Source organism: Tympanuchus pallidicinctus, unplaced genomic scaffold (assembly GCF_026119805.1).
Source record: "Tympanuchus pallidicinctus isolate F22 unplaced genomic scaffold, pur_lepc_1.0 scaffold15, whole genome shotgun sequence".
Classification (NCBI taxonomy): domain Eukaryota; kingdom Metazoa; phylum Chordata; class Aves; order Galliformes; family Phasianidae; genus Tympanuchus; species Tympanuchus pallidicinctus.
In genome coordinates this window covers 24,740,741-24,768,433 of record NW_026294669.1, presented here as the reverse complement: position 1 = coordinate 24,768,433, position 27,693 = coordinate 24,740,741, and the positions used below count along the sequence as shown (strand labels likewise).

Below are 27,693 nucleotides of genomic sequence, written 5' to 3'. Positions count from 1 at the left end.
ATGAAAAGGGCAAAGTCTCAAGACTTCATTTTGTTGTTACTCAGTCCTGCACACAGTGAAGCAACCTCAGTCATAAATGTACATTCCACCCTTCTCCTGCCACACTCAGACTGAGGAACTGGAAGTCAGGAGCAGAACCAGCAGAAACAATCCTGGGTCATACCAAGATCTGCTAAGAAATTCACAGGGAAGAGGATAGGAAACAACTTTAAATTATCATTTTGAGACAGTACAGCAAATCTGCTTACATCTCATCCTCACTGTATTTGCTTTTCCTTAATGCAACCAACTTCGGAGGCCCCAGTTTATAATAAATGAATCGAAATCAAACAGCATCATCCAGCTGTGATTTTATGCCAAGTCACTGAGATCTGGATGACATAAGACCTAGATTATAAAACAGAATTAAGCTTGTGAGTCCTTCAGAGAGAAGAAAATGAAGTAGGAGTTTATGTAGGAATTCTATCGCATACATGTTTACATGAAATTTAATTCTCCTTCCTTTTCTTTTAATTGATTTCAGCACAAATAATAACACAGATCATCTCCTTTACATCAGCAATTTCCAAATGTTCTCTATAGTGGGACCTATGCTTAAGATTCATCTGTTCTCTTAAGTCTTTCTTGCACGCATTAATCCTTCCCTGCCCATTTCTTCAAAGGCCAAATGGCTATACAGCCTGTTAATAAAAGAACTTGCTGAAGCAGAACAGTATTGTTATTTAAGCTAAATATCTGCTTGACCAGCAATGGTATTCCTCAATTTCTGTTACTGTCCGAAGGGAGGAAGAAAGCTACCAGTAACCTTTTTCTAAGAGATCCTCTTGTTTAGAAGGAACGTATAAAATTTCGATGTGTTTGCCTTTTCCCAAAGGGTGCTATGGAACAGAGTCTAACAGTACCTGTTTACATTCTGTTTTTGTTGTTGTTGTTTTCTAGACTTGAAAGCATATGAGAATGGATAGAATCTGTTCTACTATAGTTCCAGTCCTACTAGGCTGGGCACCAGGCGCATACTGTACTTTGTTGCTAGTCTTGGTAACTTGGGACTGTGCATGAAGACGGTCTCTCTTGTGGTAGTAGAAAGCTGTGCATAACAGGGCTTTTAGATACGCTAATATAATTTAGATAATTAACAACAGTAGAATGAGAGGATCTGTTGTAACAATACCCTTGCCTCCCTCCCACGTGGTAGCAGAGCACTCTTTCAGGCAGCAGCTGCAGGCAGGGGCAGGTGGGGCCATGCTCCTGTACTCACATTACTGTCATGATCACTTCTCTTGCACATTCACATGATTCTTTGAATGCTCAACTGTAAGCATGTGTTCAATCCCGCTGAGCTTGGGAGGCTTCTTGAGGTTTGCTGTCTACTTTTGTAAAATCAGGATTCCATCCAATGGGATGATGAATAACATTTATTTTCTTCAGGTCCAATGGCCATTTCAAGATTTCATTTACAAGTTTTCCTACTAGAACCTACAAGTTGCTGAACACCTAATATGCTTCTGCAAATGAGTTTTGATTTGGATATTTTGTGAAGAAAAGAACAAACATTGCCATATGTTCAAGGAAAGAAGATTTGACTGAACAACTAAATGGACCTGCCCTGGACAGCTCAATTTTGTATTTGCATACATCCAATATATCAGTGGTATAATAATATTATTATAATAATAATATCAAATTGCCTATGAGAGTTATCAATAAAAGTCAGAGGAATCTGTCTTGGTTACAAACAGCTTGCAAGCTAAAAGAAAGAAGCAATTTTAATTCATGTATGAGAATTCCTTTGTTTAAATACTCTGTGAGAATATGTTATGTTTTATGGAGCACTTGTCTAACTAGAAATCTAAGGAAATACCATAAAAATGCCCTGTGAAAGCAGAGAGAGGAGATGGTGACACCTATTAAAGTCTTTCATTTTGCTTTTTGCAGGTAAACTTTAAAGTCTTTGGGAGATATTTTTAATAGGAAAAAAAAAATACAACTTTTCTTTAGTAGGATGATGTCTTTCAGCAGTGGTTGTTTTATATGTGTGTGCAGCTATACATTAAGCAGTGGTAATGGGGGAGGTTTGGAGCAACTTCCTGCTCTGTTTGTCAACGTCTCATTGGAGGACTAGTTCTTTCCTGCTTTGGCACTCCAAAGAAAATAGTGTGAGTAGATCACGTGCATTACAAAAAGCCTGATATACATACAGATTGAAGCAGGCAACTGCTTATAAACCATGCAGTTTATTAGGGAGACTAAATTCATAGGCATTTCAGAAAAAAAACCAACACAAAAACAAAACAACAAGCCAGGAGTTAATCAGATACAGTACTAGTTATAGGCATTTGTCCACCTGTAAATTAACACCAATGAGACTTAAACTGCAAAAATTGAAGAGAAATAGTTAAAAAAAAAAAAACAACAAAAAACCAACAAGTTGAGATCTTGGATTAAGCGTGTCATTTCCTCTTTTCCCCTAGCTCTCCAGTGATTCTTCCAAGTAACGTAGATTTACTCTTCTGCTTGTGGCTTTTTATTAAATCTTCAAACAAGTCTTTCTTCCTCAGAACTGGTGACCTCTGAGTATGAGTGAACATCCCTGAAAAGTGATGTCAAAACACATATAAGTAATTAATTTCAAAATGACCAAGAGCTGCTGAGTGCTCAGTTTCTAACATTCATGTTTCCTCTATCTTTAGCTGTTGCTGTCCCAGTATTCTCAGTAGTAACTGCACGTTGTAGCCCCAAATCTCTCATTTTGGTGATAGTTGTATTTCTCCATATGCAAGTTGCATTTCACTGACAAACCACTCTGATCTTTCCCTTCATTTTTAGCCTTCCTATAGAACTTTTCCCACTTGTAATTAGCAGGGTTAGAGTTACCTGTTAGAGTCCACACAATCTTACAAACTCATTGGCTTATTGTTGACCTTTCTACACAAAGATCTCTTTTGCTATTTAGTAGCAAGTTTATTATTTCCTTGAGGACCTATAGAATATTTTCTTAGCAACAATCTCTAAGAGCTAACAGAGTGGCTTTATTAATTTTTGACATATTAGCCTTCTGAAAAAGTAACTGATTAACACAATATGCATTTACTTACCAGACCTCAAATACTTAATACAGCAGTCTTTCTCTCTACTCTCCTTAGCACCCTAGCAGAACTAGGGCAACAAGTTGTTTATCCTTGGCAGTTGGGATATGTGCAAGAGCTCATCTGAGCCAAATTACTTGCACCTGTGAGAGAGGTGCACAGCTGTTGTCACTCTGAGAGATGAGGTAATAGAGAGACTGCTGGTGAGGAGGAGAGAGGCAGAAAATTGGTAGAGAGTATTTTTTTTTTTAATTTGTAATCTTCAATTATTTATGGTATTGTGCTACGCATCTTGAGGAGAGTCTTGTACAGCAGCTCTTCATAAAGATTTACTGTAAGTACAAAAGCTTTATTTTCCTTGTTTTTTTCAAGTTTTACTTTGGCTTGTTGAAAGTTGATGTAGCTATGATGTATCTAATTGTATTGCTCTGTTGTAATGCATTAAGTGATTTTTTGAAACTTGGTGGTTTTTTTTGTTTTTTTTTTTTTTTTTAGTGTTTGCGTTTTGGGAAAGGAAGAGGATGGTTGATTAAAGATACGTTGGTCAGATAACTAAAGGATTTTCCCTGTTTAATTTAAAGGTGGCTAGTGCTAGGCAGTAGACTGTCAAGGGAGTTTTTATGCAGTTAATTTAAGTAGGGTTTCAGGAAATTGGAATAGTTTGTCAGATAACAAAAATCAAAATTGCTGTATTTGAGTTGTGTTTTTTGTGGATTGTGTGGAGTATCTGTAGACCTATTGGTAGCTACAATCAGGAGCCAAGCAGGGCTGATCTGGTTCAGAAAACAGTGCTGTTTTAAGACTGTAAGCCTGAAACTGAGCTAGTTCTACCAGTGGCATAGTACATAGTCAGACAGACTTGTTTTCCCAAAAGGCAAAGTTTGAAGAGCTGTGGAGGTGCTTCTTGGATGTGTTGGAATAGTTCTGTTCATTGCTACTTGCAAGCTTTACCAAAGATTTTCCTAGTTTTCTTGGCTTTGCAGGTTTGTTTTGCTTTTTTGTTTTGTTTTGTTTTATATCAAGCTTAGTTCTTGTTACTTCCTGCTACTGAGAGTCAGAACTAGGTGATCTTTACAGTCCCTTTTAGCCCAAGCCATTTTCTGGTTCTGTATTGCTCAATCTTCACAATGATCTCGTGGGATTTGTCTTCTAGTTCAGAAATCTGTCAGGATGACAGTAATGATACTTTAACACCAGCATTTCTGTGCCAAGTCCAGATCTGTCTTGTTTTTTCTAGTTCAGTATGCTTGAAGAGCTACAGTGTATGTAACTTACAGATTATTTCTGGTTTATGATTGTTTGCATTCAAATGCAGTTGTTATAAATGCTTAAGATGAAAAGAATTTCAAATAAAGAAGTTATCAACAGTTGCAGAAGTAACAGCACTGGTTGACCCTTCTAAAACTAGCCTACTGAAACCAATTCATACCTGCCCATGTAGATGTGGAATGGAGAACACAAAGCCATCCAAATGCAGTTAATGCTACTCTTTGAGATAAGAAAACAGGCTTGTACATATCCTTGCATTACATAATAAGTAGTAATTCAATTTCTCATCACTTTCTAGGGTGTGATTTATCTCTGCAATTATTGACAATTGTTTTCTGCTTTCACTAAGCAAGGCAGTAGGGTCAAGGCTACAAAGATTAAAAGAGCTGACTTTGTTAAGAAACTGGGAGACTTGAATGAGAGGTTAGCTAGCTCCTCGAAGAAATAAAATTTAGTCAACTCTGCTATAAGGTGCCTGCTTCCAACTGATGATAATCGATTGTGCTGTGAAACCAGACCAGCTGGTTGCGATTTACAAAACAAAAGAAGTCAAAGAATGGGAGAGAGGAGGGGAGGGAGAGAGGAGGGGAGGGAGGGAGGGAGGAGTTTATGTTTCTCTTAAAGTATGAATCTTTAGTAGTATCCTAAGATCCCTTTGTATAAGAGTAAACAAAAGTTGGTATTAATCACAGAACAAAAATCGTACTTCTAAAGATATCATGCTGTTACTCTACATCTTGACTACTAGTTTGAAGACTAGTTGTGTATTGAGGAAAGTAAAAGCGTGATATGAGGAGCCAGTGGCAAAGAAAAAGCTCAGGGAACTTAGGCAACAAAATTCAAAGCTGTAATCCTGGGGAAAAGACAAAATTCATCAGCTGCTTTTGCCTGATTGTTCTCCCAGCTTTTAAAAGACTCATGAGGCAGCAGTGCTAAAGCTACATTCTACTTACACCCAGAAGTGCAAGTACTGGCCTTACCAGGACAGCAGTTTGTTTCTTTTGTGAGATAATGTTTGTTTGATTCAGCTTAGTAACTGCTGCTGCACAAGTTCCTCTTCAGTCTGTGGGGATTGATTCAAACACAGCTCCCATCTCCTACCTTAATGGCTAAGATACTCTTTGTAAGTAATGGGTGTAAAGGACTTCTTGATTCTTCTTATTGAGTCCTATGTTCCGACACACACGCACACATAATTAAGATCTGTGGGTAAGAGCTGGACTGTCCAGTGGTATAGTGTCACTGGGACAGAAAAAATGCTAATTTCACATTCTTCTTCAGAGACATCTGAAGAGGTAACTGCCTGGAGAGGTTCTTTGTTATTATTTGTATTATTTGTTATTCTTTGTTATTCCAATCCTAGTAATTTATACACTGATTTAGGAAGTGGTGATAAGGATCAGAATCCTTTCAAAGCATAGCATCGTCCCTTTCTGAAAGATGATCTTTTCCAGGAAAGATGTACCTACTGGTAGCAGGATTAGAACTGAAGCCTTGTAGAAAAATGAGATTTAGAAAAAGCTGTGCTATATTTTTCCATTGGCAACGGGGAAGCTAAGTGACATGTTACCTTTTGTGGATCCTACTGTACCAGCTCTTGTCTTACTGCCTATGGAGATTCTTTCTTTAATTCTGTGGATTCTGTTCTTAGGTAGGGACCCTAGTGAAAGGAATTGCAGCACTTTAGTGTCATAGATCCTGTTCTTCCTGAATTTACAGCTGTGTCTGAAAGCCTGCTTGCACCTGAGTGCCAGCTTTGTTTCTGTTACATGTTGGACCAAGTTACCTAGAAATATGACCATGTAGTTGCTGATTACGAAATGGCAATTAAACATATCCTTACTCTTCTGCTGAAGGAGTGCTGCTCTCCCCAGCAGCACCAGTATGACTGTTCCTGGACTAACGTACTTCTCAGAATGAGGAACTTGGCACTTGCCTGTCTGTGGCACAATACTGATTAAATTGCTGGTGTTGAAGAATATCTTTGTTCAGTTGCTGAGCTGCTGTCTTAGTTTGAGTCCTCCAGTGTTTTATTTTCTACTCTTGCCTTTTCTGCCAACTCTCATAAAATGGAACTCTAATGACAGCTTTTAAGTCTCCATTATTAGAAAATCAAGAATTTTTTTTTGCTATTACCACACAGCAATATAAGCCTACATTTTCATCCTTTCCTGGACTGTTTACTGCCTGTGAGATATATAAAGGAGTAGTAACCTTGGTTTCGCCCTGTGAACTGAGAAGGTAGAGTAGTGATCCTCTGTTGACCTTCTGCGAGCTGTCTTCTTCCTAGGCCGTGGGTTCTGGAGAGCACACAGTCCACATAAATATCCCAGAATAGCTGAGCCAGGTCCCAGAACAGAGCCCCATGTTTCAAGTTTTCTGATGACTTCAGGAAGATCATGAAGTCCCAAAAGCCACTGACAGAGTCAGAAATGCGAGGCTTCCTCATCTCCAGTAAGACAACTGAGGAGGATTCCCAGCACTGAGGGTCTGCTCTCCCAAGAGCCAGTGGATCAATCTGGCTATGGCACAGGGAAGGTGTCACACACAACATTCCCATGACTAGCAGAGAGTAGGTGAGCCTCATGTTGCAGTGGATTCTCCCTCTGTTACCAAAATCCATTGTGTCACTGAAACATAGTAAAACCAATATAACTTATCACCATTAGATTCAGGAACAAAGCCCTGTGCCTTACGCTACATAGAAGGCACTTGATGTTGATAGTAGTTTATCTTTAAAAATCCAAATATGCTTTCTTGTATAAATACAGTGGAATTGCATTATTCTGTGCTGCAGAAGCATGTGTTAAAACTGTTACGGTTGTTAACACAGATCCCTGTGATAAACTCATTTATCTCTAAGTTCTTAGTATTGAAAGTTTTTGGCAGATCTGCAGATCCTTAAACTTTTCCAGTAAAGATCTATTCATTTTTGTCTTTTGAAAGTCTTGCTTTTCTCCAAGTCCTTTAGAATAGTCTGCAGACTCCCAGTGATCTGCAGGTGCAGGCAGAAAACTGTTGAAAGCATGTTCTAATGAGTTAATGGTAGCTTGCAAAATCATCCATTGAGCAGGAGTGTTTTACCTGCTAAAATGCAGAATGATTCTGAAAAGAGGGTATAGCAAAGACATAGTACAGCATCTGTATTGCACAGCATATATATATTCATATATATAACTGTATTCATGTATAAATGTATAGATGCTTATAGATGCTTATAAACGTATAGATGCTTCAGGATGTGAGCATTTCACATCCTGAAACTTCATGAGCAGCAGCAACACGGGGAGAAATCTGGAGAATAATAACCTTCTGGGGACAGAAAGGCCCAGTAGTCTTCATCAGATTTCATTTATAGCACCTGCTTCTGTTGTGTACTTTCTAACACGTTGCTAGTGTTATTTCTGATGTGGAACAAGTTTGGGGTTTATTCTCAGTTTAGATCATGGTCTGAGGAGAGCATCCTGTTTGTAGAAACCAGCATCTGAGTTTTTAGCACAAACAACTCTGTTTAAAAGCAACAACTCACCGTGTTGTGGTCTTGGTTTGATTAACCAAGTAACTGGTTGTGGTTGAGTTTTTTTTGCTTTTAATGGAGAAAGGACAAGCTGCCTCTTTTAACCAGCTTAGCTTAATCAGCAACTCTTCTAAAACAAAAGCAGTGTCTTTCTACTCTACGAAGAAAGATGTCAAAGGCAGATGTGTGCACACAAAGAGGTTGTGTGTGTGTGAAAGTAGTCTGGCCACAGCTTGTGTGCAAGACCAGGGAAGGCTAAGCTGCTTTTTTTGAGCATACATTATTGCAGGTCTGAAGGGCTCTTCTGCGATTTCAGTCCTGACAGTGATGATCTTTTCTAGCACCCAGTCTGCTTCCATGGTCAAGTTCTGAGGACTTTGGAAGTATTTAATTGCAAGCAATTGGAGAGTAAACTCTCTATTCAGTTTGAATTAGGATCTAGTGAGGAAAGTTGACTTGACAGCCTTGAATCTCAAACTTGCATTTAATGAAGAGGGATAGAACACACTTCCGATGCTTCTCAGACAGTTGTTCGTAACAGCGCCGACCTTGTGCACCTACCAGGATCTCCAGAAGTGTAATTCCCCTGTACCTTATTGCTCAAAGCAGATTTGGATTGCTTTTTGAGAGGCAAATCTGAGGACGTGCTGTGAGTCACTACTTCATTCCCCCTAGTGGTGCCCTCGCAACGGGCAGCAGGAACCTGTGTGTGTATAGATCTGCTTACCTCGACTTTTTAGAGGGGCATAACTAACTTAGCCTGGTAAGATTGTTTTTAAGAAAAACTTGGAAGAAACCTAATGTAAGAAATAACTGAAGGAAACCTATGCAAATAGTCCAGATTAAGGAATTACACTGAAATTGATTAACTGTCATTTGGACAGGGGCTATATCATCGGCTGCTTTGCCTTCCCTCTCTCCCTCTAATCCCTTTTTGGAAACATTCTAAATTACAGAGCCGGGCAAGACGAGAGACTCTGGGCTCGTCAGAGGCAAAAAAAAAAAAAAACACAAACAAAAAACAACCCAACAACCCCAAAGCGGCTGCTGTAGGCAGGGAGCTGGGAGGCTGTGCCGTTCGAGGCGTGGTGTGGGCAGCGCTGAGCAGGGCCAGTACCAGCCCTGCTGCTCCTTGCGTGCTGGCCGAACTTGAGGAGCATTTCTGTCAGCCAGCCTTCTGCAAGCCTCGGCATCTATTTTAGTAGCCAGGAGCTGGAGAGGTGCTCTCGAAATAGCGTTTCATTAGTGCCTTACCTATGCTCACTCCAACTTTTAGGATCGGTCTGTCCATAAATTTCTTTCGTGTGTGGGTGCTGTTTACACCTCGCGGCTCTCTTTTTCTCCTCTCTAACTGACCCCCCATCCTGCCTCACATAATGAATAGTGCCGTACAATAAAGGAAAAAAAAGTTAATTATGTCGTTGGTTATCAGCGTCCCCCTGGCTGGAGCTCCCAGTTAGGACCGTTCACCCGATCCCGGAGCGTAAAGACGCCGCAGCCGGCGGCAGGGATCAGAGCGCGATGGGACCGCCCGCGGGCGCCTCCCGCCCCAGCCCTGCCCGGCCGCCCCGCGCCCGCCGCCGCCCGCAGCTCTTACTTACCTCGGCGCTCATGCGAGCAGGGCGGGCCGGGCAGGGCGCTTTCCGCACCCGCCGCCGCGCTCCTTAAGAAGCCGGGGCGGGCATCCCGGCTTACTTTCTACGTCAGGACTCGGGGAAAAGCCCCCACCCCCAGAGCCCTGGCCGCTGTTCCTGGGCACTCGCCGCTTCTTCCCTCTCCTCCGCGAGAAAATGGGCTGCTATAAGGCGTGCTCCACTCCTCTGCCCCGCGGGAGTGGGCTGTCGGTGAAGAACGGTCCATAGCCGGTACTTGCCCAAGTGCAGCCCTTTCCTTGTCCTCTCTCCCAGCAGTGATGTACTGAGGGTAAGAAGGAGGTCCCCATGCTGGAGCTCCAGTTGTCTGGACCAGGCTCAGCCACCAAGTCGTCATCTTCGATGTGCGTGGCTGCTGGAGGTGTCCCTTTCCTGTCCTCCACCTTTCTCTCTGGGGAAGGATTCTTGCAGCATATCTAGTGGTATCTGCTGCCTGTGTTTCAGCTGTACAGCAGCAGGTCCTGCTCTCCTGGGCACCCAGGCGGAGATCCTGAAAAGAGCCCAGTAAAGGAATTAACTGCAGCCACGAGGCTGAGCTGCTGGTTGCAGCTCAATTCACACAAGCCTATGTAAATGAGAGCCACCCAGGCTGTGTGCCCTCCAAAAGGGCAGGGCTCGGGCTACATTTTTTTTTTCCACATAAAATTATTAACAATGTGATCTACTGCTGTTGTACTTCCTCTCTGTGAGGTTCTCAGCTGTATCCCGTTTCTACTGTGCTCAGCTCTGCAAGTGGTAACTCTACCTGTGCTCGATGTGTGCGCTGCAGCTGTCCCACGATGTGCAAAATCCACACAGTACAAATAGCTGGCGCTCCAGGATCAGGCTACTGACCAATGTCCAACTTCTAGCTACCTGAAGTAAATAGGGCGAGTGACATTGCTCTTCTTCATAACTCTGTGTTGTCTCCAGGCCAAATTATGTAGCATGCTGCTGGCTGTCTGAAGTCAGTGCAGCTGCACCAATCCATACCAACTGGGAAGCAACATGTTTTTTCAAGACTAACTGGCAGCTCCTTTCTGTCATGGTGCTTTTAACCATAATTCTTTCTCCATGAGAACCTGTGCCTCAGTAGCATCAGGTTTATCTTTGAAGTCAGGGGGCCATGCTATTTTATACCAGCTGAGAAGTTGGCCTAAAGCAGTGATTGTTTTTTTCTGTTACTTATCTGTATACTTATAATTTGCATATTTCTGTGAATTTAGTTCATAGAAATGGAGAAGCACATTCTTCTACTAACTCATAATTTTACAACATCTCCATAAGAATAAACAGTTATTATTCTGGTGCTTTATTTCTTTCTCAGTCTGATTTAATCCATGTGAGAGTGAATGGTGTGTAAAAAGTATTCTTTCTTAATAGAAGCAAAACAAACTTCTGAGTAGTGAGAAAGCATCTGACCTGAACCAATAGTTAACCATATTTGTAGGACTTTGGCAAATTTGCAGATGTTCCATTTATTTTTTTCAAGAAGTGTTGAGTTGTGAATGAGGAAATGGGCGGCACCAAATGCTAACAGAGACTTCAAGAGGCAGCAAAGTGCAATACCTTGCCTTTGAGACATAGAATCATAGGATGGCCTGGGTTGAAAAGGACTACAGTGATCATCTAGTATCAACCTGCCTGCTATGTGCAGGGTCACCAACCACTAGCCCAGGCTGCTCAGAGCCAGGTCCAATGTGGATTTCAATTACCCTCCTTCATAATTTGATGAGTTGTGGGGGGAAAAAAAAAGTGTAACACCTGATACAAGAAGGAAGGTCTCTTATTCCATGATGGAACTCCAATATTTCTGCTTTGTACTGTTATCAAGCACAGGCTATTCCAGAAGCCTGTTTTCTCTCAGGTTCTGGGAATAAAGGGATCCTCAAGCATTTTTAAAGTCAGCTCTGTAGGAGCTGACTTTGGGCCCTTGTGCTTTCTGGAGCCCCCTTGGCAAGTGGAAGAATTGAATAACAAGCATGTTTCTCTTAGCTTTTGTGTGTGAGGGTTGAGCTGGTTAAAGGAAAATAGAAAGCTTTGCTGTAAGATGTGGGTGTTGTGATGCAACTTGAAGGCAGCCCCAGAGTAGTAAAGGCTCTGAGGCTCCTCGTGTTTATTGTTGGCCTGGGCACAGGAGACCCGATTAGCATAGGACTAGGTGCTATAGAAATGTTTTTTACTTGCTCTGTAGATCTGTGGTGAAGTACTCTAAGGGCTGCACGTTTGCTGCGGAGTGTAAAGCAAAAGGCTGTAACTGTAAAAGAAAATGCAGAATGTTTCTTGAGAGTTGATATGTTTCTGCCAAGCTGGAACCTTTCTGGATTCATTGTTAAGAAGTGAGTTTATTTAATTGAGTTCCCTTCTGAGGAGCACTTTATCTAGTTTTGGACCAAGAAGAACACTGGTTTCGTTCCATTCAGAGTCTTTCAGGTAGACTCAAGGGTGCTGAACTAGGTGTTCTCAGAGAAATGAGAGTCACTGCTCAAGGGAAATACTGCTCCAGATGAAATACTTGGCTCCACAGATACTTCCTGAGCCTACTGTGCTCTGTTCCCTCTGAACCAGAGCACTCACATTCTATTTCTGGGAATGATGCTTTTGTTAATTGGATTCATCACCTCAACCTTCTAGTGGAAAAGAAACGTAGAATTGAATGAGATGGCAAACCCTTCTATGAGCTCTCAGTAAAGCTTTCTGTGCCCTTTTTAGGCTATGAATAATCTTTATTTCCCTGTACTGCAGGATGTATTCCCCTGACAGCTAACGTTCATGTCCTCGGTGGATCTCTATAGCTTATCAATAAATTTAATTCAGATAGTATGTAGGTCATATCCAGAGTCATTTGCAAAAGATGACTTTTATCAAGAAAAGTTTCTTCTTGAATGCGCAGCTGAGAGAGATATTTCAGGTCCTTTAACACTACAGAAATCATGTTTAGCTTATAAGCACAAGCTAAAATGATCAGACTGTAGGAGTAGGAAGAATAGTTGAATGGCATCTCATGGATATCTCTGTTCAGAATGGAGCAAGGGCATAAACAACTATGTACAGTGCCTCTCCCTTCTTGCATTTGCTCCCTGCAAGCCCTCCACTGTGGTTTAGCACTGCCAGCTAACAGACAAGGGCTTACAGTTGCTTGAGCAATGTGAGCATTTTTACAGATTTTTTTAAAAATTGCATTCAGCACTGAGACTGAGAGGCAGCAATGTATGATGGTACTCATACTGCATCCCTTGCCTGTAGCTCCTATGAGCAGTCAGCTGTAAAGCCAATATTAAATTTTATAAGATGATGTTGCCTTAAACGTGTCTCATTGCTTAGATGAGAAATTAAGAAATACTTTTAGCTGAAATTTCATTTTTTTTGCTTCTCTGGGTTCCTTATTATCCAAAGTTTTTAATGATATCCAATCAAGTGACAGCAAATACAAAACTTGTGATTCTTTAGGGTTCCCCCCTTCCAAGGTCTGTTGGGTTTTATACATGGAAAATACTTCTTTGCCCCCTGCTCTCTTTTAAAATCTTCAAAGGCAAAATGGGGATCTAACTCTCACTTATACCTTTGCAAATTCACTTTTAAGCAGGAGATAAAAATTGGCTCCCTGACAAAAATAACTAAGAGCTTCTTGGAAATGAAATACTTATGCTGAGTCCAAAGTCTGTTTGTGGATATTTTTTATTAATTTTTAAAATGTTATTTAGAGGGCTTCAAGTCAGGACATGGTTTCGCTACTGCCTAGTAAAGGAAAGTGAAAGTCTCTGAATGCAGAACTTGTCTGAAAAATTGTGTGGCTGTTTCAAACAATTTCTGCTAGAAGGTCAAATAGTGAGGAGCCTATATTCTATTAGCAGGAGATGGAGATTCCATAAATGGAAAGAGGGGCAAAAATGAAAAAAATTCTTCATCAAATGATTTGCTTACACCTACCTGTATCCCTACATCCCTTGTGTAACTTGATAAATAGGCTGTGTCGGTCCTAGTGTTGTATCAAAGAATGTTACTTATGATTTTAATGAATGATTTTAATGCCAAGTGCCTTTTTTTTTTTTTTTTTTTTTTTTTTTTTCTCCCTCTCCTGTATCTGTTTTCATAAGGTGGACAAACATACCTGCCATCTATCTATCTACCTATTTATCTCGAGACCAGGTTGAATGGTGCCCTGGACAGCCTGGTCTAGACCTAGATCTGGAGGTTGGTGGTCCTGCCTGTGGTAGGAGGGTTGGAAACTGATGATCCTTGGGGTCCCTTCGGACCTGAGCCATTCTATGATTCTATTCTATGATATACACATATGGACAGATTATTTACAGAGGACTGTGCTGGCTCTGCTTGATTATTACTTCTGTGTGCAACAAGATAACTTGTGTTTGGGGCATGCAAGTACCACAAAAATGCATTATCTTCCAGTCTTTCTAGTTCAGGAATAAAGGGTGTGCTATAATGTCCTGTTGAGTTCTGTAGATATTTGTCCCACTATACCTATGGGCATTGCATGAAGCAGGAAGTGTCTAAAGAAATGTGAAGATGATGTGTAATCAAGTTGAGAGGGCCACGTATCTGTACTTGCAGACAGTTATAAGGGAGGTCTAATTCCATCTCTCTAAAGCAAACTGCCAAGCAAGTTGCTTGCAATAAATGGTTAATGTGGCTGCTGAAAATTTTCCTTTTTAACATTGTGAAGGGCACTGTTGTATTCGAATCTGAGACCTGTTCTAGCTAAAGCCAGCAGCCAAAATCCCAGGGTGGATTTTATCCCATCCTAGGATTTTTATTGGAATAATTTGAAGTTGACTCTTGACTACCGGTGGGTGTACCGCAGTACTGGTCTTTTTTTTGTGGAGTTTCTTTGTTTATGTCCAAATCATTTTGCTCAGTTATATTTTATCTTTGATTTCACAGTAATCTCATTCTTTCTGCTCAGTTGGGTCCTCTGGATACAGCAATGCTCTTTCAGTTTTGTACAGTCTGGCAGATCACACCACGGATTTTGCCTACCCATTGCCCCGTGTTGCAAGGTCATTATTTAAAGCCATTAGCGAGGCTGGACTGAGGGACAGTGGGGGCGCAGCCTTGTCATTCTAAGTGTAAGTGTCCAGTGAGCATCCATGAGATTAGATGTTTGTGCTCTCTGGCAGAAAATGACAAGGGCTGGGACCCCTTATGTCTGGCTTCTAAGCTATTCTCTTAGAAGTCACATTCCTAATCAAATCCCTGGTTTCTCCTGTGATGCAAGCTGGTGGATTAAACTGCAGGCTTCACATTTCACAACCCCACACTGCTTCTACTGATCCTCTGGACCTAATTCTCTGCCGTCAGGAAGGACAGGGGAGCATAGCTTCTGGTGTAGGCACTTGGGTTGAAGCACATCTGTTATTACCATCAGGTCATGAGTTGTGGCTTTTTCTAGCCAAGACTTTGAAGGTGAAATTTCACACAGGTGAAATTTCAGCAGTCTCACTAGCTACCTGTTCCAGTGCAATGCAGTGCTGCCAGTGGAAACTTTTTTCCTGCTATTTAGATTGTTTCCTAGTCTGCTGCTCTGTTGCCCCGCTGTAACCCTACCAAGAAAACCTTGGCACTGTTATCTTTCCAATTATTTGAAGGGAAGTTGCAGGAAGTTATTAGATCATTAGTCATCTTTGTTGGCTGCACCTTAGCTGTTTCAAAATGGCAATGTTCAGGAATTTCTTTCCTGATGTGCCTTGTATCTAGGTGTTCTTGCTTATAACTTTTGAAAGCAATATTTTCATTGCTGTTAAGCCCCATTTTTAAAACTGCCTAGATTGTAAAGTCTAATTTCACGTTTAATTCCTAGATTATTTGTATGCCCAGGCTTTTGTAACATTTCAGTAGTTTAGAACATAGCTTGAGTTACGGCAGGTGTTTGTGATATTTGCCTGGGATACCGTTGTGTGTTGCTGGTTGCTACTAATTGGTACTTGCTTGAATACTTGGAGTAACATGCGTGCAGACCTGTGAGCTGGTGCAGCACGTTGTGCTTCATGTCAGCAGATCAGTTCTGAGCATGTATAATGGAGCATGGGTGGAGCATGCATTCTGTAGCTCTTCATTAAGAAATCTGTCTTTTTTAAAATAAAAAGTTATTCTCTCTTCTTGTCTACCAGCTGTCACATGTGAGCAGCTCTGTCACCACGTGTGTGTTTGGAGCCCCTTCCCAAGAGCCAGGTTAGATGCCATTAATCCTATATTGAAGTGTCGTCTTCACTGATGCTGATTATAAGTTAATTTGTGAAAAATATAGATGTTTCTTGTGGGAAATGTATTTAAAATAAACTTTGGGAAGTCACCCGGAGCATACCTAGGCTGATCTGAAAGTAATGCCTTCTATTTATTTCCATGAAATCTACAACAGATACAGAGAGCAAAATAACATTATTTAATAGAGCAAATTCTCAGCTACAAAATACAAAATGCATTCACTGCCATTAGCTATCCATCTTCACTACTGATGAGCGAGAGCCTGCATGCTATGCTTGTAAAAAACAAACAAACAAACAAAAAAATCACCCTGCACCAACAGAGGTGACCTCCTGTTGCCACTGCTGAAATGCACCACCCACTGCCTCCCTGTGCTCACATGCACTGTTTGGTCTCCGTAAATATTCAGCAAGTGTATTTGCTGAATTTGCTTCATGTGCACTTCCATGTCAGACTGCCCTTCTGCTGTTATCTCTCTGATGGCAACAACGTGTAAAAGAATATTGGCGGGAAGGTTCAACCTCTGCTGCCATAGCATCAACATCCACCTCTGAGACTGTGCCAGAAGAAGAAGATAGGAGGCATTACTTTCAGAGCAGCCCTCATGGCACCAAAGAATGTCTTGATATATGTTGCTGAATGCAAATAACTTCTAAAGGATGTGACAGTGGCTATCCATTATTTCACCTCAGAAATGCACTCCAGGGAGTTGCCATGCTGCTGGGAAGCATGCCAGCTTGTTGGCTGTCACTCACTTTGCAGCACGGCACTCCCTTGCTCAGCCAGGTGTGATGGTAGGAGGCTGCCTGCTTGGCTGTGAGGCTGTTTAGGGCAACTAGTCTGCAAGAAGGAACTGGAGGCGGGAGAGCAGATTTTTAAGGGCCAGGAGAGGGGTTGTGGGAGGCTCTGGGGAAGAATGGGGAGATTTTGTTTCATATTAAAGGACGGACTGGTGAGGTATTTGGCTTTCCTCTGTTACCTACTGTAACCAGCAAACAATCTACTTTATTATGCGTTTTGCTGCCAGTTCTAGCCTAGGGTTCTTCGGCAGTCATAAGATACTTGCATCACCCTAACCCAGAAATTCCTTATCCATACGCTGCTGCTGCTGTCTGAGGAAGATGGCTGTTTCCATGCAACATCTGGTTAGAAATATCTGTACATTGTCAGGCATATTCACCTTCTTGAGTAATTTTCCAAGTGAAGTAGTACGTTTTCTGACAAAAACAGATAACATTCTCAAGGAGCGTTGTGATAGAGGCAGATAGAGTACTGATTTAATTAAATGATTTTATTATTGTTACCCAATAGGCTCTGCTTGCTCTGAGAAGGCCTTTGAAACCCTTGTTTTTCATTCACAAGTGTACCCTTTTTTCATTCACAAGTGTACTCTTTGAAACTTACTCTCAAGGGATACCATAAAGGTGAGGCTAGAGCAGAAATTCTGTCTAGCAAGCATATCTTTAAATCAGCTCTTGAGCAATTGGAGAGACTCTACTCTGATTTAACAAGGTTTTTGCTCTCCTGTTCTATTCTTCATTAAACATGTCAAAGGAACAGCATGCTCTGTGAAGAATTACTTTGAATGCCTGACCACAGGCTTGTCAGAACCCTGTTGGGCAGCTAGCTCTGCATAAATCAGAGCTCTCTGGTCTAGATGCTGAAGGTCATTTTTGAGTAAGATGGTTCCTGCCCCAGAGATCTCTTGTTTGGAGTGGAGAATATTCAGCCAAGTCAGAGGAAGAAAAACTGATGCAAAATACAAATCTTTTGTCTACCTGTCCAGCCCTCTGTTTTAACAGCATGCAGATAGAATTCTGCTATGTAAGAGAATTGTTTCTTTTTTTCTTCTGAATAATGGTGTTTTTTTGAGTCTTGAGTTCAAAGCCTCACCATTAAACAGAGGACTATTAAAAAATCTTTAATTTCCTGAAGCTTTTAGTGAATGATGAAGGGTACTATAATAGTTCCAGTTTCTTGGAACTGTTTTTTCATTACACAGAAATCCCAGTCAAGCATGTATTGTCTGTAAACTATGTTATTGTTAACAGTAACTTCATAATGGAACAAGTCATGCAATAGCAATGTAGGGTTTGGATGTACCTGAAAGGAAACAGGGGAGAAATGAATGACTTCAGAACAAACAGGCTTGCTTGTGCACTTTGTCTGCATTCATCTGATTTCTTTGTCAACATGCCCCGCTCCAAGGGTAGTACAACGAGGTATAAGTCTGGGGATGAAACAGATGGCCAGAATATGTCAAATGCCTAAATAAATGTATGAGAGCAGGCTTTAGACTGTAGTGCTTTTTTATGAAAGTGGCTTGAGCTTTCTCCTTCAAAGTGCTGATTTGTACTACTTAAGACTACTGCATTGCTACAGCAAGTCCTGTACAGTTACTCTCTAATTACGTAGTTACTGCTCTGTTCTGGAGCAAACCAGTGGTATAAACAATGTTTCAGAAAAAGGTTCTTGCTAGGAAGATAAACAGATCAGTTCGCATAAACTGAAGAGAGAGTGGAAGCATACTTTGTGTGACTGCACTAAGAATGAATGTTCAGGCTTTGCCAACCTTAAGTGCTATAGATGGTGGGAACTCTGTGTCCCTAATGCTGCAGCCCCAGAGCTTGGTACGAGCGCCAATGCAAAGCAGGGGTATGTTCTGTCAGCACAGTCTGGTCTCCTCTTTTGCCTCGACAGGAAAAGGTGCCATTCAGTACTGGTCCCATCACCTTTGTGCAAGTATTATTCAGTTGTACTGCAGCTCTGTGAGGTATCTTGGTGCTGCTGCTTGCGTTGGACATTGGTGGTTGGTCTGTTTGTTTTTCTGGAATGCTGAATGCTCCTCTCTGGGAATAGTAAAGCTTTCACGTAATGATTAGGACTATGTTTCAATGTTCTGTGAATCCTAATGTGTTCTGGATTGTCTCTTTTCAAGATTGGGTGTATGGTAGGCATTTAAAAACTTGACCTTGACAGTCAAAAGACCAAATCAATGAATAACTGTTCTGAATTGTTATGATTGGAGCCTATTCAGTTTCATGGCAAATTTTCAAATTTACACCTCAGATCTAATGTGTGTAGGCAAAATGGGGGCCATGCACTATGCCTTGGTCCAGAACTTTAGTAAGCTGTGTTTCTCTCTACTTCTGTGTTCAGGAACTTCTGTGCAGGACTCCAAGAAATAAACAGTCACAGACACTGTAGGTGAAAACTTCTTGCTGTTTGGTTCCAAAAGCAAATTAAGAGGTTTTCAAGTCCAGTGGCTGAGGAAATCTATCCATCTAGGGCACAGTTAGGAAAACTTTTTAGGTGTTGCAGTGTTGTGCTTGTGAAGCCTGAGAACTGGTCTTTGACCAGGAGCATTGCTCTGCTTTCCGTCTCTTCACACTGAAGTGTCACATAAAGGCGTCTCCAAAAGCGGAGCAATTCCCCTGTGTCAGTGTGTTGGACCAAGTGTAGCTGTTGGTGGGGCAGGGAGACTGGGCCAAATCCCCAGCTGTACCATAGGTGCTGGGCATAGCTGTGCTTATGAAATAGAGACAAAAACCACCTTATTGCTGCATGCTTTGGGTTAACCAGATTTGATGGGGTGACTCTTGTGCTGGCTCAGAAAGTGCACGCTACGTCACAGCTTGTTACGCTAACAGTGATAAAGATGAGGGGTGCCTCCCCTTTATGACAGGCTATTTTAAAAGAAAATTTTAATGATGATTAAATAGATGGGCATGTGATTAGTGGGCTTCTGTACATCTGAGTATTCCAAATTATGTTGCTTCTAGCAGCGTGAAGTTGCTCAGAAGTAATACACATTGAGTGTCTGCACTGTTCTCATCTGTGGTCCTCGTACTTACCTAGAGGCATTTATGTTCTTGAGTTGCACAGTTTGACTAAAAACCTCTTCAACACACCTGCTAACGTCTGGTCATGTGCTGCTTTGCCTGCTGAGCTCTAAACAATAGATCTGAATGGAATTATAATGCATAGCATGAAGATAAATCTGATCCTGTGACTTTGAGCTTTCAATAGTGTTTGGTCCAGCTTCACTACTACTAAAATTTCTAGTTATTTAATTTCATTTTTCAGTCTCTATTGTTTCTGTTATTTCACGTTGTTCTTGTTTTTGTTTTTACCTCTTTTGTGGGTAGGAATCTGTAATAAGTGCATTTGGAATACGTGGGATTTTCTGCTTTGTACGTGATCAGCTGTTGTAGTGTTGGTTTTGTGGTAAATAGTGAGAGATCTAGGAAGATTGCTCTTGCTGTGTAGTAGTGAAAGAAAGACCTGATTGCTTTTTTTATTTTTATTTTTTAATAATTTATATATCGTCTTGTAAAATTGAAGGCACATATGACTCTACACTATTGCTTTTATGTTTGTATCTTGCAAAACTCTTAACTTCTGTTTTAAGGAATGAGTGTCCATTGTAGCTATAGCCAAAATGTTTGCATGCTAATATTCAGTTTATAGACAAATTCTTCTAAGTTCAAATGGTAGGAAGTCATAGTAGATGATAGTGGCTCCATTAAACGACAGTTCTAAATGCCAAGCATGCTGCCATGTATATGTATCTCTGAGGGAACTGAGGCAAAAGACTATTTTGTTTTCCTGGCTGGAGCTTGAGAAAGCAGAGTTGGTCTGATAATAATGGGGAGAAAACAAATAAAAACAGTGATTGAGTTTCATTCTGTAATCCACTAAAACAATGACCATAGTATTTAGTGACCATAGTATTTAGTAAGGCCTTCAAAATATTTTGTAAGAGCTGCATCATCTAGGCTTTAAATATTATTCAGATTGGTGAAATGCAAGAAGGCTCCTCTCCACTAACTGCTGCACACAGGTCTCACTGCCCTCCCTGCAGCCAGCAGAGAGGACTAATGCAGCTCTGCTCTGGTGTCACACAGCCCGCGGGCAGTGTCTTCTCACAGAGGGAACCTTGCTGTGACATGGGATAGGTTGAGATCTTTGGTAAAAGTAACTTCCTGTCATTTTCCACTGCTGGAGCTGTGATGACATCTTGAGCAAATAAATTAAAAAACAACAAAAAAAAACAACAAACAACCCAGCAACAATAAGAATAAATAAGGAAAAAATGAAAAAAATTAGAAACTCCTCCATTCCATGTTCATGAAATCTTTTAATCTTGCTAAGATGCAGAACAAAGACTATTGAGTTTCCATTCATTAGCAGCCAACAAAATATGAATATTGTCTTCCAACAAAAACTGATATTTAACATCAAGTTGTGCACTTAAAAATAATTACAAATAATCTTAAAAAGAAAGAAAAATAGTGGAAGCAATAATGAATATAGAACATGACTGAGTAGGCTTAGACTTCAAGTATTCTATGGCATTTCCTCAGACATCTGTCTTAAATTTGTGCAGTACCCATCTTTGCATAGTAAAGAAAGATTTGTTAAACTCCAGCCTTAAATAATCCCTTTAACATGCACCTATACATCTGTTAATTTGCCTAGCAAATTAATTCTCTTTTAGGATCACATCAATTCAGTGAGAGCATGCAGCAAACTGGAATAAGCTGTACAGTTACCACAGTTTCTTGTCCAGGTGAACAGATAAATAATGGAGCAAACATACAGTGGGGGAACCACAGATGTTACTGGTAGTGACATTTGATGACAGTGATGAACAAATTAAATGCACACGTACCTTTCAAAGCACAGCAAAGACAATGTAGAAAATGAGCACCTAACTACAACAGCTTTTATTGTCTAATGCCACAGAAAGCACTTCAGCCTCAACCTGCTCTGTGCTGCGTCATCACTTGTATTCTATACACGTGGGGCAGAAAGCCACTGTGTACTTCCACGTACAGGCAACAGCTGATGAGTGGAGCGTAAACTCAGTCAGGAAATCATAATTCCTATGAAACTGCTGGGGTAAATAAAAAGTTACTCCAGCACTGACTGTATGTACATAGAGTTGGGGACCACTGTGGTCTGATTTAAAACATCACATCGCACATTTACAATGTTGTTTGTGAAATGATTCTCAAAGGTTTATTACACAGGTAGCTTACATACATCCAGTTGATTTCATTCACTTTAATTTTTGGTAACCAGTAGTATTTCCATTGTGGTTACACAGCTTTGGGAGCAGAACTGTTAGGAACTTGGGATCATGTTCCCAAGCAAACTAACTTTATAAGACATCGATGTATTTGCAAGGATTTTTGGTTTGCCATAAAAACTTACTTCTGCTTCAGGCCAGGCAGGAATTGTTCAGGATATGACTTCCAATATGTACCCATAGCGACTACCTGTGTGCAGCACCTTTAACTCCTAATGTAGTAAGTGTTTAATGTGATTGTTAAAGCTGTTTGAAAACATTTAATAGCAATTGTCAACCAAAACGATACGTAGTAATTCTCTTGTGAGACTGTTGGATTCAACGTTATCATAAGAAATAAAACTGAAATGAGAAAGATTACTTTTTTTTTTTTTTTAAAGTCAGTCACAGGAAATCTGCAGCATTTTTCTTAATGCTCTGGCTCCTAAAGCAAACTTAAGGAATGGATTTCTGCTGAAAATAGATGGAATACCTCACGTAACTTCAGTTCTGTAGTTACTAACATCCAACCTTTAAATCAAAAATTACAGAAGTCTTTGCTCCTGGGCTATCAGTTGCAGCAATACAATTTCTAGGTTGCTTCACTTAAATGATTTACTCCATGTATTTTTTTAAAAATCAAGTTAAACAGAACGAGCCAGATCTCAAAGGCCTATAAAGGAGTCCTAAACAAGCTCTCTTCATATCTTTCCCATGTCAGACATGCAGGTAGCCTGCTTACTATAGCAGCAGCACTGCTGCCCAGCACTTTTCTGAAGAATCTGCTTGTAATTATTTAGATGCATCTTGCATACAACACCCCATAAATTATATACATTTTGTGTATTTTGTAATTAGCTAGGAGAAGCAGGGTGAAAAAGATTGTTTTTTGTTTTTTTTTTTTTTTTTGCATTATACTTGGAAAAGTCTAATGCAACAAAGAGATACAGGGAGTGCATTAGAAATGTCAGTTATCTTTGCAAGTTGGTTTGAGTAAGCAGAAGGGAGGAAAAACTTATTCCAACCTTTTAACATTTTGCAAGTATTTTAAGGCTTATTTAAATTTGTATATCACAGGATCTAGACAACTGGAGGAAAAAAAGCTAGAATTAAAAAAAAAAAATCTTGGCACTTCTGTGATTGATTTGAGGGTGTTACTTTCTTACATTATACTACAGAAAATCTGCCAAAAAAACCAGTGAAGAAGGAATCCGGACTTATAGTCAAACAGAGATATGCATTTATACATTTCAATTGTTTTTAGTTTCAAGCACACAAACTTAGGATCGTATCTGTTTGGTGTTAGAACTCCCTGCATCTGCATGCTATTCTCTGCCTTTTTTGAGCAAGTCCAGATCACTGGCTGTAAAACATGCTACAGAATAAGAGGGGAGCAAAAAAAAAAAACAAAACAAAACAAAGAAAAAAATCAACATCAAAAATAGATTTACATAAAGAATAGAACCTTTTTATATGGAAATCCTTTTCTGTATATATATATATATTTATATATATTTATAATCTGTGAAAATGATACATCAAAATCTTATTTCCATATTTACACTTTTTCCTTCTCGGGAGAACTCCATCCATCACTCACTTGCTTCCATATCCAACAGTCTCCTGGTCTGGCAGACAGTGAGCTCACAGAGCAGGGAGCTCCAAGGCCTGGTGACAAAATGCACTGCGTGGCCGAAGATCAGTTGGAGCCTGCTACCAGCTTCCCAGTGGTTTGTAGTTATTGGGCTGCAGATTCTGCTTGGGGTCAGCTTGCTAGCTTGGTTGTTTATAATGTGAGCCATGCAGGTTACCCTTTCAAAATTAGCTTCTCATGCCACTGGAGTTTGTTAAGAGAAAGGAAGTCATGCGAACGCAAGTGAAGTTAGAGTGCCTGTAGGCTGGAAAAAAATCTCCTGCTATTTCATGATTTTTGAATAGTTCTCTTATTGCACTTGGTCTTTGTCTCTTCCTTTGTTTGAGAAAAGAAAAAAAGAAAACCGATTTTGAAATAGTTTGCTATTAACTTATCAGTTAATAATAACCAGTGAAAGGTGAATGGAGGAAGTATTTTCAACTTATCTCCAAAAAGGACAGTTTTCTCTCTCCTCAATTCCAAACATCTCAACGTTGTGGTTGTAGCTATGGTTTATGTTCTTCCTTATTTAGTTCCTGCACAGCTAAAGATATCATACCCAAAATCCAGTAGTGAAAGAAGCAGCTCTTTAAATTGCATTTCTTCAGATAGGGCCTTGTTGACTTGGATCGAACCTTCGTTTTTTGACATTTCTTCCAGGTTGCATCAAAAGGAATAGGGAAAAACAAGAAAGGCAGATCGTTAGTTAGGTATGACAGGAAGAAAACCAAAGCTGAGGTCATAGTAAAGTAAAAGGCTCACAGTGAGACAGCATGTAACATTTGCAATAAGGAATTCGGTTGTGTGCTTTCTGTAGCATAGTAATAAGCATTAGTTTCTTTATGAAGTTTAAAAATCATGATGGTATACAGAATCTATTTTTGTAGTAGTTGAAGTGGTCTGTATTTGTTGAAATGCTCAAACCATAGTAGTGTGTGTCCACTAGGACAAGAAAGCATGCATGCATGTGCCTAAGCAAAGTGAGCCAAAAGTAGTATGTAAGCACACAGAGACTTGGGTTCTCAGAGCAGGTGCTCATCTTTGGTTATATCAGAATTTAGTTTGCAAGTTGTATGTGAGGAAGCCTCAAAGTGCCTCTGTGAGCTCTTACCACACTATTAACCACAATTGCTGTGAATCTCATTAAGGTGCAAAATACAGCAAAGACATCATACTCGAAGGAGACTGGACAGTTCTGTAAGTTGTAGTCAGAATTTAATGTTAAAAGCAGATAGCAAGCCAGTAGGTGATATCCAGGCTCCTACGATACTGGTATCTACCCTATGTCAAACAGCAAGACATCACAAAGCAACAACAAAAGTTAGGTGCAACCTCCCCGGTATCTGGCTTTATGTGGGGCATCAAGCAAGGGGCTCATGCATTTAGTTGTCCCACTGGGCATATGCACCACTACCGCCACCAAACTGACATGCAAAAAATATGGAACAGGAATTCACAAATTCCCTAAAAGCTACATACCATCCCCAGGATTTCCTATGTTCTGCAGGCCCGCTAACTACTATAACTGCTGAAATATTAGTAAGTATACTATAGGCAAAGCTTTCCTTGTGGTTAAGAGACTAACAAATGTGTGCAAAGGCAAATTCTTTTTGAGAAGACTGCTAAAGACTGGTCGTTCCTGGGCATCTTTTGTTTGGCTTTTGAGTACCACTGTCTACATGTTTGTAAGGTGTGTGCTGTTTAAGAATGACTGGCTTTTAAAATATCGCTACGTTCATCTTTCTAAGAGTTGCCTTCCACAAATACTGGAATAACACCCGCTGGGCTAATACTACTTCAATGTCTCAATCCATCCTCTCTGTATAGCAGATAAGTTTGAGGCGAGCATACAATTTTTTTTTTCTAGGTCAACTTGCTGAAACTGCCGTATTGTAAACAGTACGAATATAATGCCCTCACCCTGCATCTGACCTGACCAAACAATGCTCATTCTCTAGTTTCATCTAGCTGAAATACACACTTTGAGGAATGTGATACTAATTAAATTACTGTCTTTCTTCACTTAGGATATTCTGGTAACAGTGTGGTACGAGGGGGAAAAAAACCAAACACCTGACACACCAGAAAAACATCTAAGGTAAGAATGCAAAATGGTCTCTGAAATCCTAAGTATCAGGTACAGTGTGAACAGGGCAGCATGGTACACACGTAAAACATCAACAAGGGCCTGCCACATCTTTCTGCTGTGATCTCAGTGCTTTACAGAGCTGTACAGTAAGGTGCCACCCAAACTTGCCTTACATCAACCATTTTAATGCTAAAATGAAGACAGTATTCTTAAATCAGCAGATAGAATAAGTTGCTGTCTTCCCATAGAAAATTACAACAAAAAGAAAAACTAGGTGACTATCACATCCTCGGTAGCTGCAGTCCACACCATTTCATAGCTATGTTTTATAGCAGCACAAGGTTCTTGTACAGCATTCAGCTAAACATCAAGTAAGCTTCTGCTAAATCTCCGTGGCTCTGGTCCAATCACATCATCTAACCAGATGTATCTCCAGGGCCTGCTTTCATACCTGCCTATTACTTTGGGCCCATAATCACACCTAGCTGCACACAACTAAAGTATTTGAAGAACAGGAGCTCTGAGCACTTGGCCCAGGACACAAACAACAGCGCTATGCTGAAATAGCTTTTGACAGGTAGCAGTGCAAACATTGCATAGGTAGAGCCTGCGTCACAAGATGAATCAACTTTTCTGTTAGAAAATCAGTGGAATGTTTTAATGTATGACAATAATTACCTGTGATACACAACTGAAAAAATTAATGAAATAACCTTTAAAATTTTTCCCTCTACCTGAAAAAAAACAAGTCTGCTCTCTTTAAACAGTGCAGCGAAAGCAATTTGAAAGCTAGGGGCTACAGCAGACCACACAGAAGGGTGCTGCATTTCTTTGTTGTTTCATGTAAAATAAAAAAAAAATGTGTGAGAACTTTAACTTCTTGCAATTAATATTTTAATGCCTGGTTAAGTAATGCCTCTCAGCATTTCAGTCTCTGATCTGACCAGAAAAACACCTAACGTAACCAGAATTATAGACTACTGTGAATCAAAAAAGCAGACTACACTGTAAAATGATACAGCTAACACTGTCTGCATAATATGGTTGTCTTTACAAATGAGAAGTATTTCAGAATATTTTTTTAGAAGGCTCAATATATGCAAGAAATACCTTTCTGTGTAATCCTTAGCATTATTTCCCACTAGTTAGTAATATGGTGACACAGTAAATTACTTTGCAAGTCCTTTTCTTAACTACATAAAAATTTATTCCAAACCACTAGTTTAATCACTTAAAATAACCAATGTTTTCGTAAGCGTTCCTTCTAACGTAGGATTCAAATTCTGGTTTAAGAGATTAAATAAATAACACTTTTCTTGAAAAAAAAAAAAAAAAATGCAATACCTGATTGAAATTAAGAAAACAAGAGGCTAAAATTAGCAGCTTAAAATATTGACCTGCTATTTATTGTAATAGTTAAAAAAAAAAAAAAAAGGGAGAAAACACATTGTGTGATTCTAACACTGATGTTTGTGTAGGTAATGCCTGTATCCAGGTCATGCTGCATGCATTAAGAAAGGGCTGGTAAGGGACTGAAACCTCATTCCTCATCAAGTGTCTTACTGCTTTATCTTGCATAAGCTTTTATGTGCATTTGCATGGACCAGCTAAAAAAGTAGCATCTATATGGACTGTGCAAGTCTTCAGTCTAACTTAATCCTTTGCTTAAAAAACAGAAAGCTTGAGCTCTAGCTAAGAAACAATTGCTGGAACTATACAGAATGGTACCTATGATCAGTTCTTCACTGTCAGTGAAGTGATACAATGAGAAGCAGCTTTTCATGTGCTTTCCCCTAGTATTGATTCTTAGCAGCACTGCTTCATTACTAGAAATTGCCGTAATACTGTTAAAGCCAGCAACAAAGCATTTAATTGTCTTGTACTGCTTTCCAAGAATGAATATACGCTAGAAAAATAAGCAATCATATGTCCCTTAAACTGACATTGCAGCAGCCAATACAAAAAGCCCACATTAAAAACTACTCTCACTGTAAAAACATCCTTCCTAGATCAGTCCTGTATAAAATGTCATATACTGAAATCTTGCACAGATTTGCTACATTGAAATGAATGTCATGTTTCGTGAATACCGTATTTCTACGTACTTCCCAGCAGAGTAGAGAGAAATATGTAGTGCAGTTTAGAACCCAACAGCTTTACAAGTACTATCCAG

The 27,693-nt window shown here is 40.1% G+C and overlaps 3 protein-coding genes across 8 annotated transcripts in view; 1 reads left to right on the top strand and 2 right to left on the bottom strand.

Moving 5' to 3' along the window:
- DYTN (dystrotelin) overlaps positions 1 to 27,693 on the top strand; it is a 51,601-nt gene that overhangs the window by 21,789 nt on the left and 2,119 nt on the right. The window contains exon 15 of the mRNA XM_052674740.1: positions 25,459 to 25,529. The gene's annotated coding sequence lies outside the window, so the exon portion shown is untranslated. The remainder of the gene's footprint in view (positions 1 to 25,458; positions 25,530 to 27,693) is intronic.
- FAM237A (family with sequence similarity 237 member A) lies at positions 2,216 to 9,571 on the bottom strand. The gene is made up of 3 exons (XM_052674747.1): positions 9,474 to 9,571; positions 6,570 to 6,985; positions 2,216 to 2,590 (listed from the first exon to the last, which is right to left on the bottom strand). The coding sequence occupies exons 2-3, from the start codon at positions 6,976 to 6,978 to the stop codon at positions 2,451 to 2,453; spliced, it is 549 nt and encodes a 182-aa protein (XP_052530707.1). The 5' UTR covers positions 6,979 to 6,985; positions 9,474 to 9,571; the 3' UTR covers positions 2,216 to 2,450.
- The window catches only part of ADAM23 (ADAM metallopeptidase domain 23), a 64,664-nt gene continuing 57,816 nt past the window's right edge, over positions 20,846 to 27,693 (bottom strand). For 5 of the 6 annotated variants that reach the window (XM_052674731.1, XM_052674732.1, XM_052674730.1 and 2 more), the window contains one exon: positions 20,846 to 24,084. In XM_052674731.1, coding sequence (XP_052530691.1) covers positions 24,036 to 24,084 — 49 coding nt within the window. In that variant the 3' untranslated portion in view covers positions 20,846 to 24,035. The remainder of the gene's footprint in view (positions 24,085 to 27,693) is intronic. The other variant, XM_052674736.1, reaches the window with a different exon arrangement.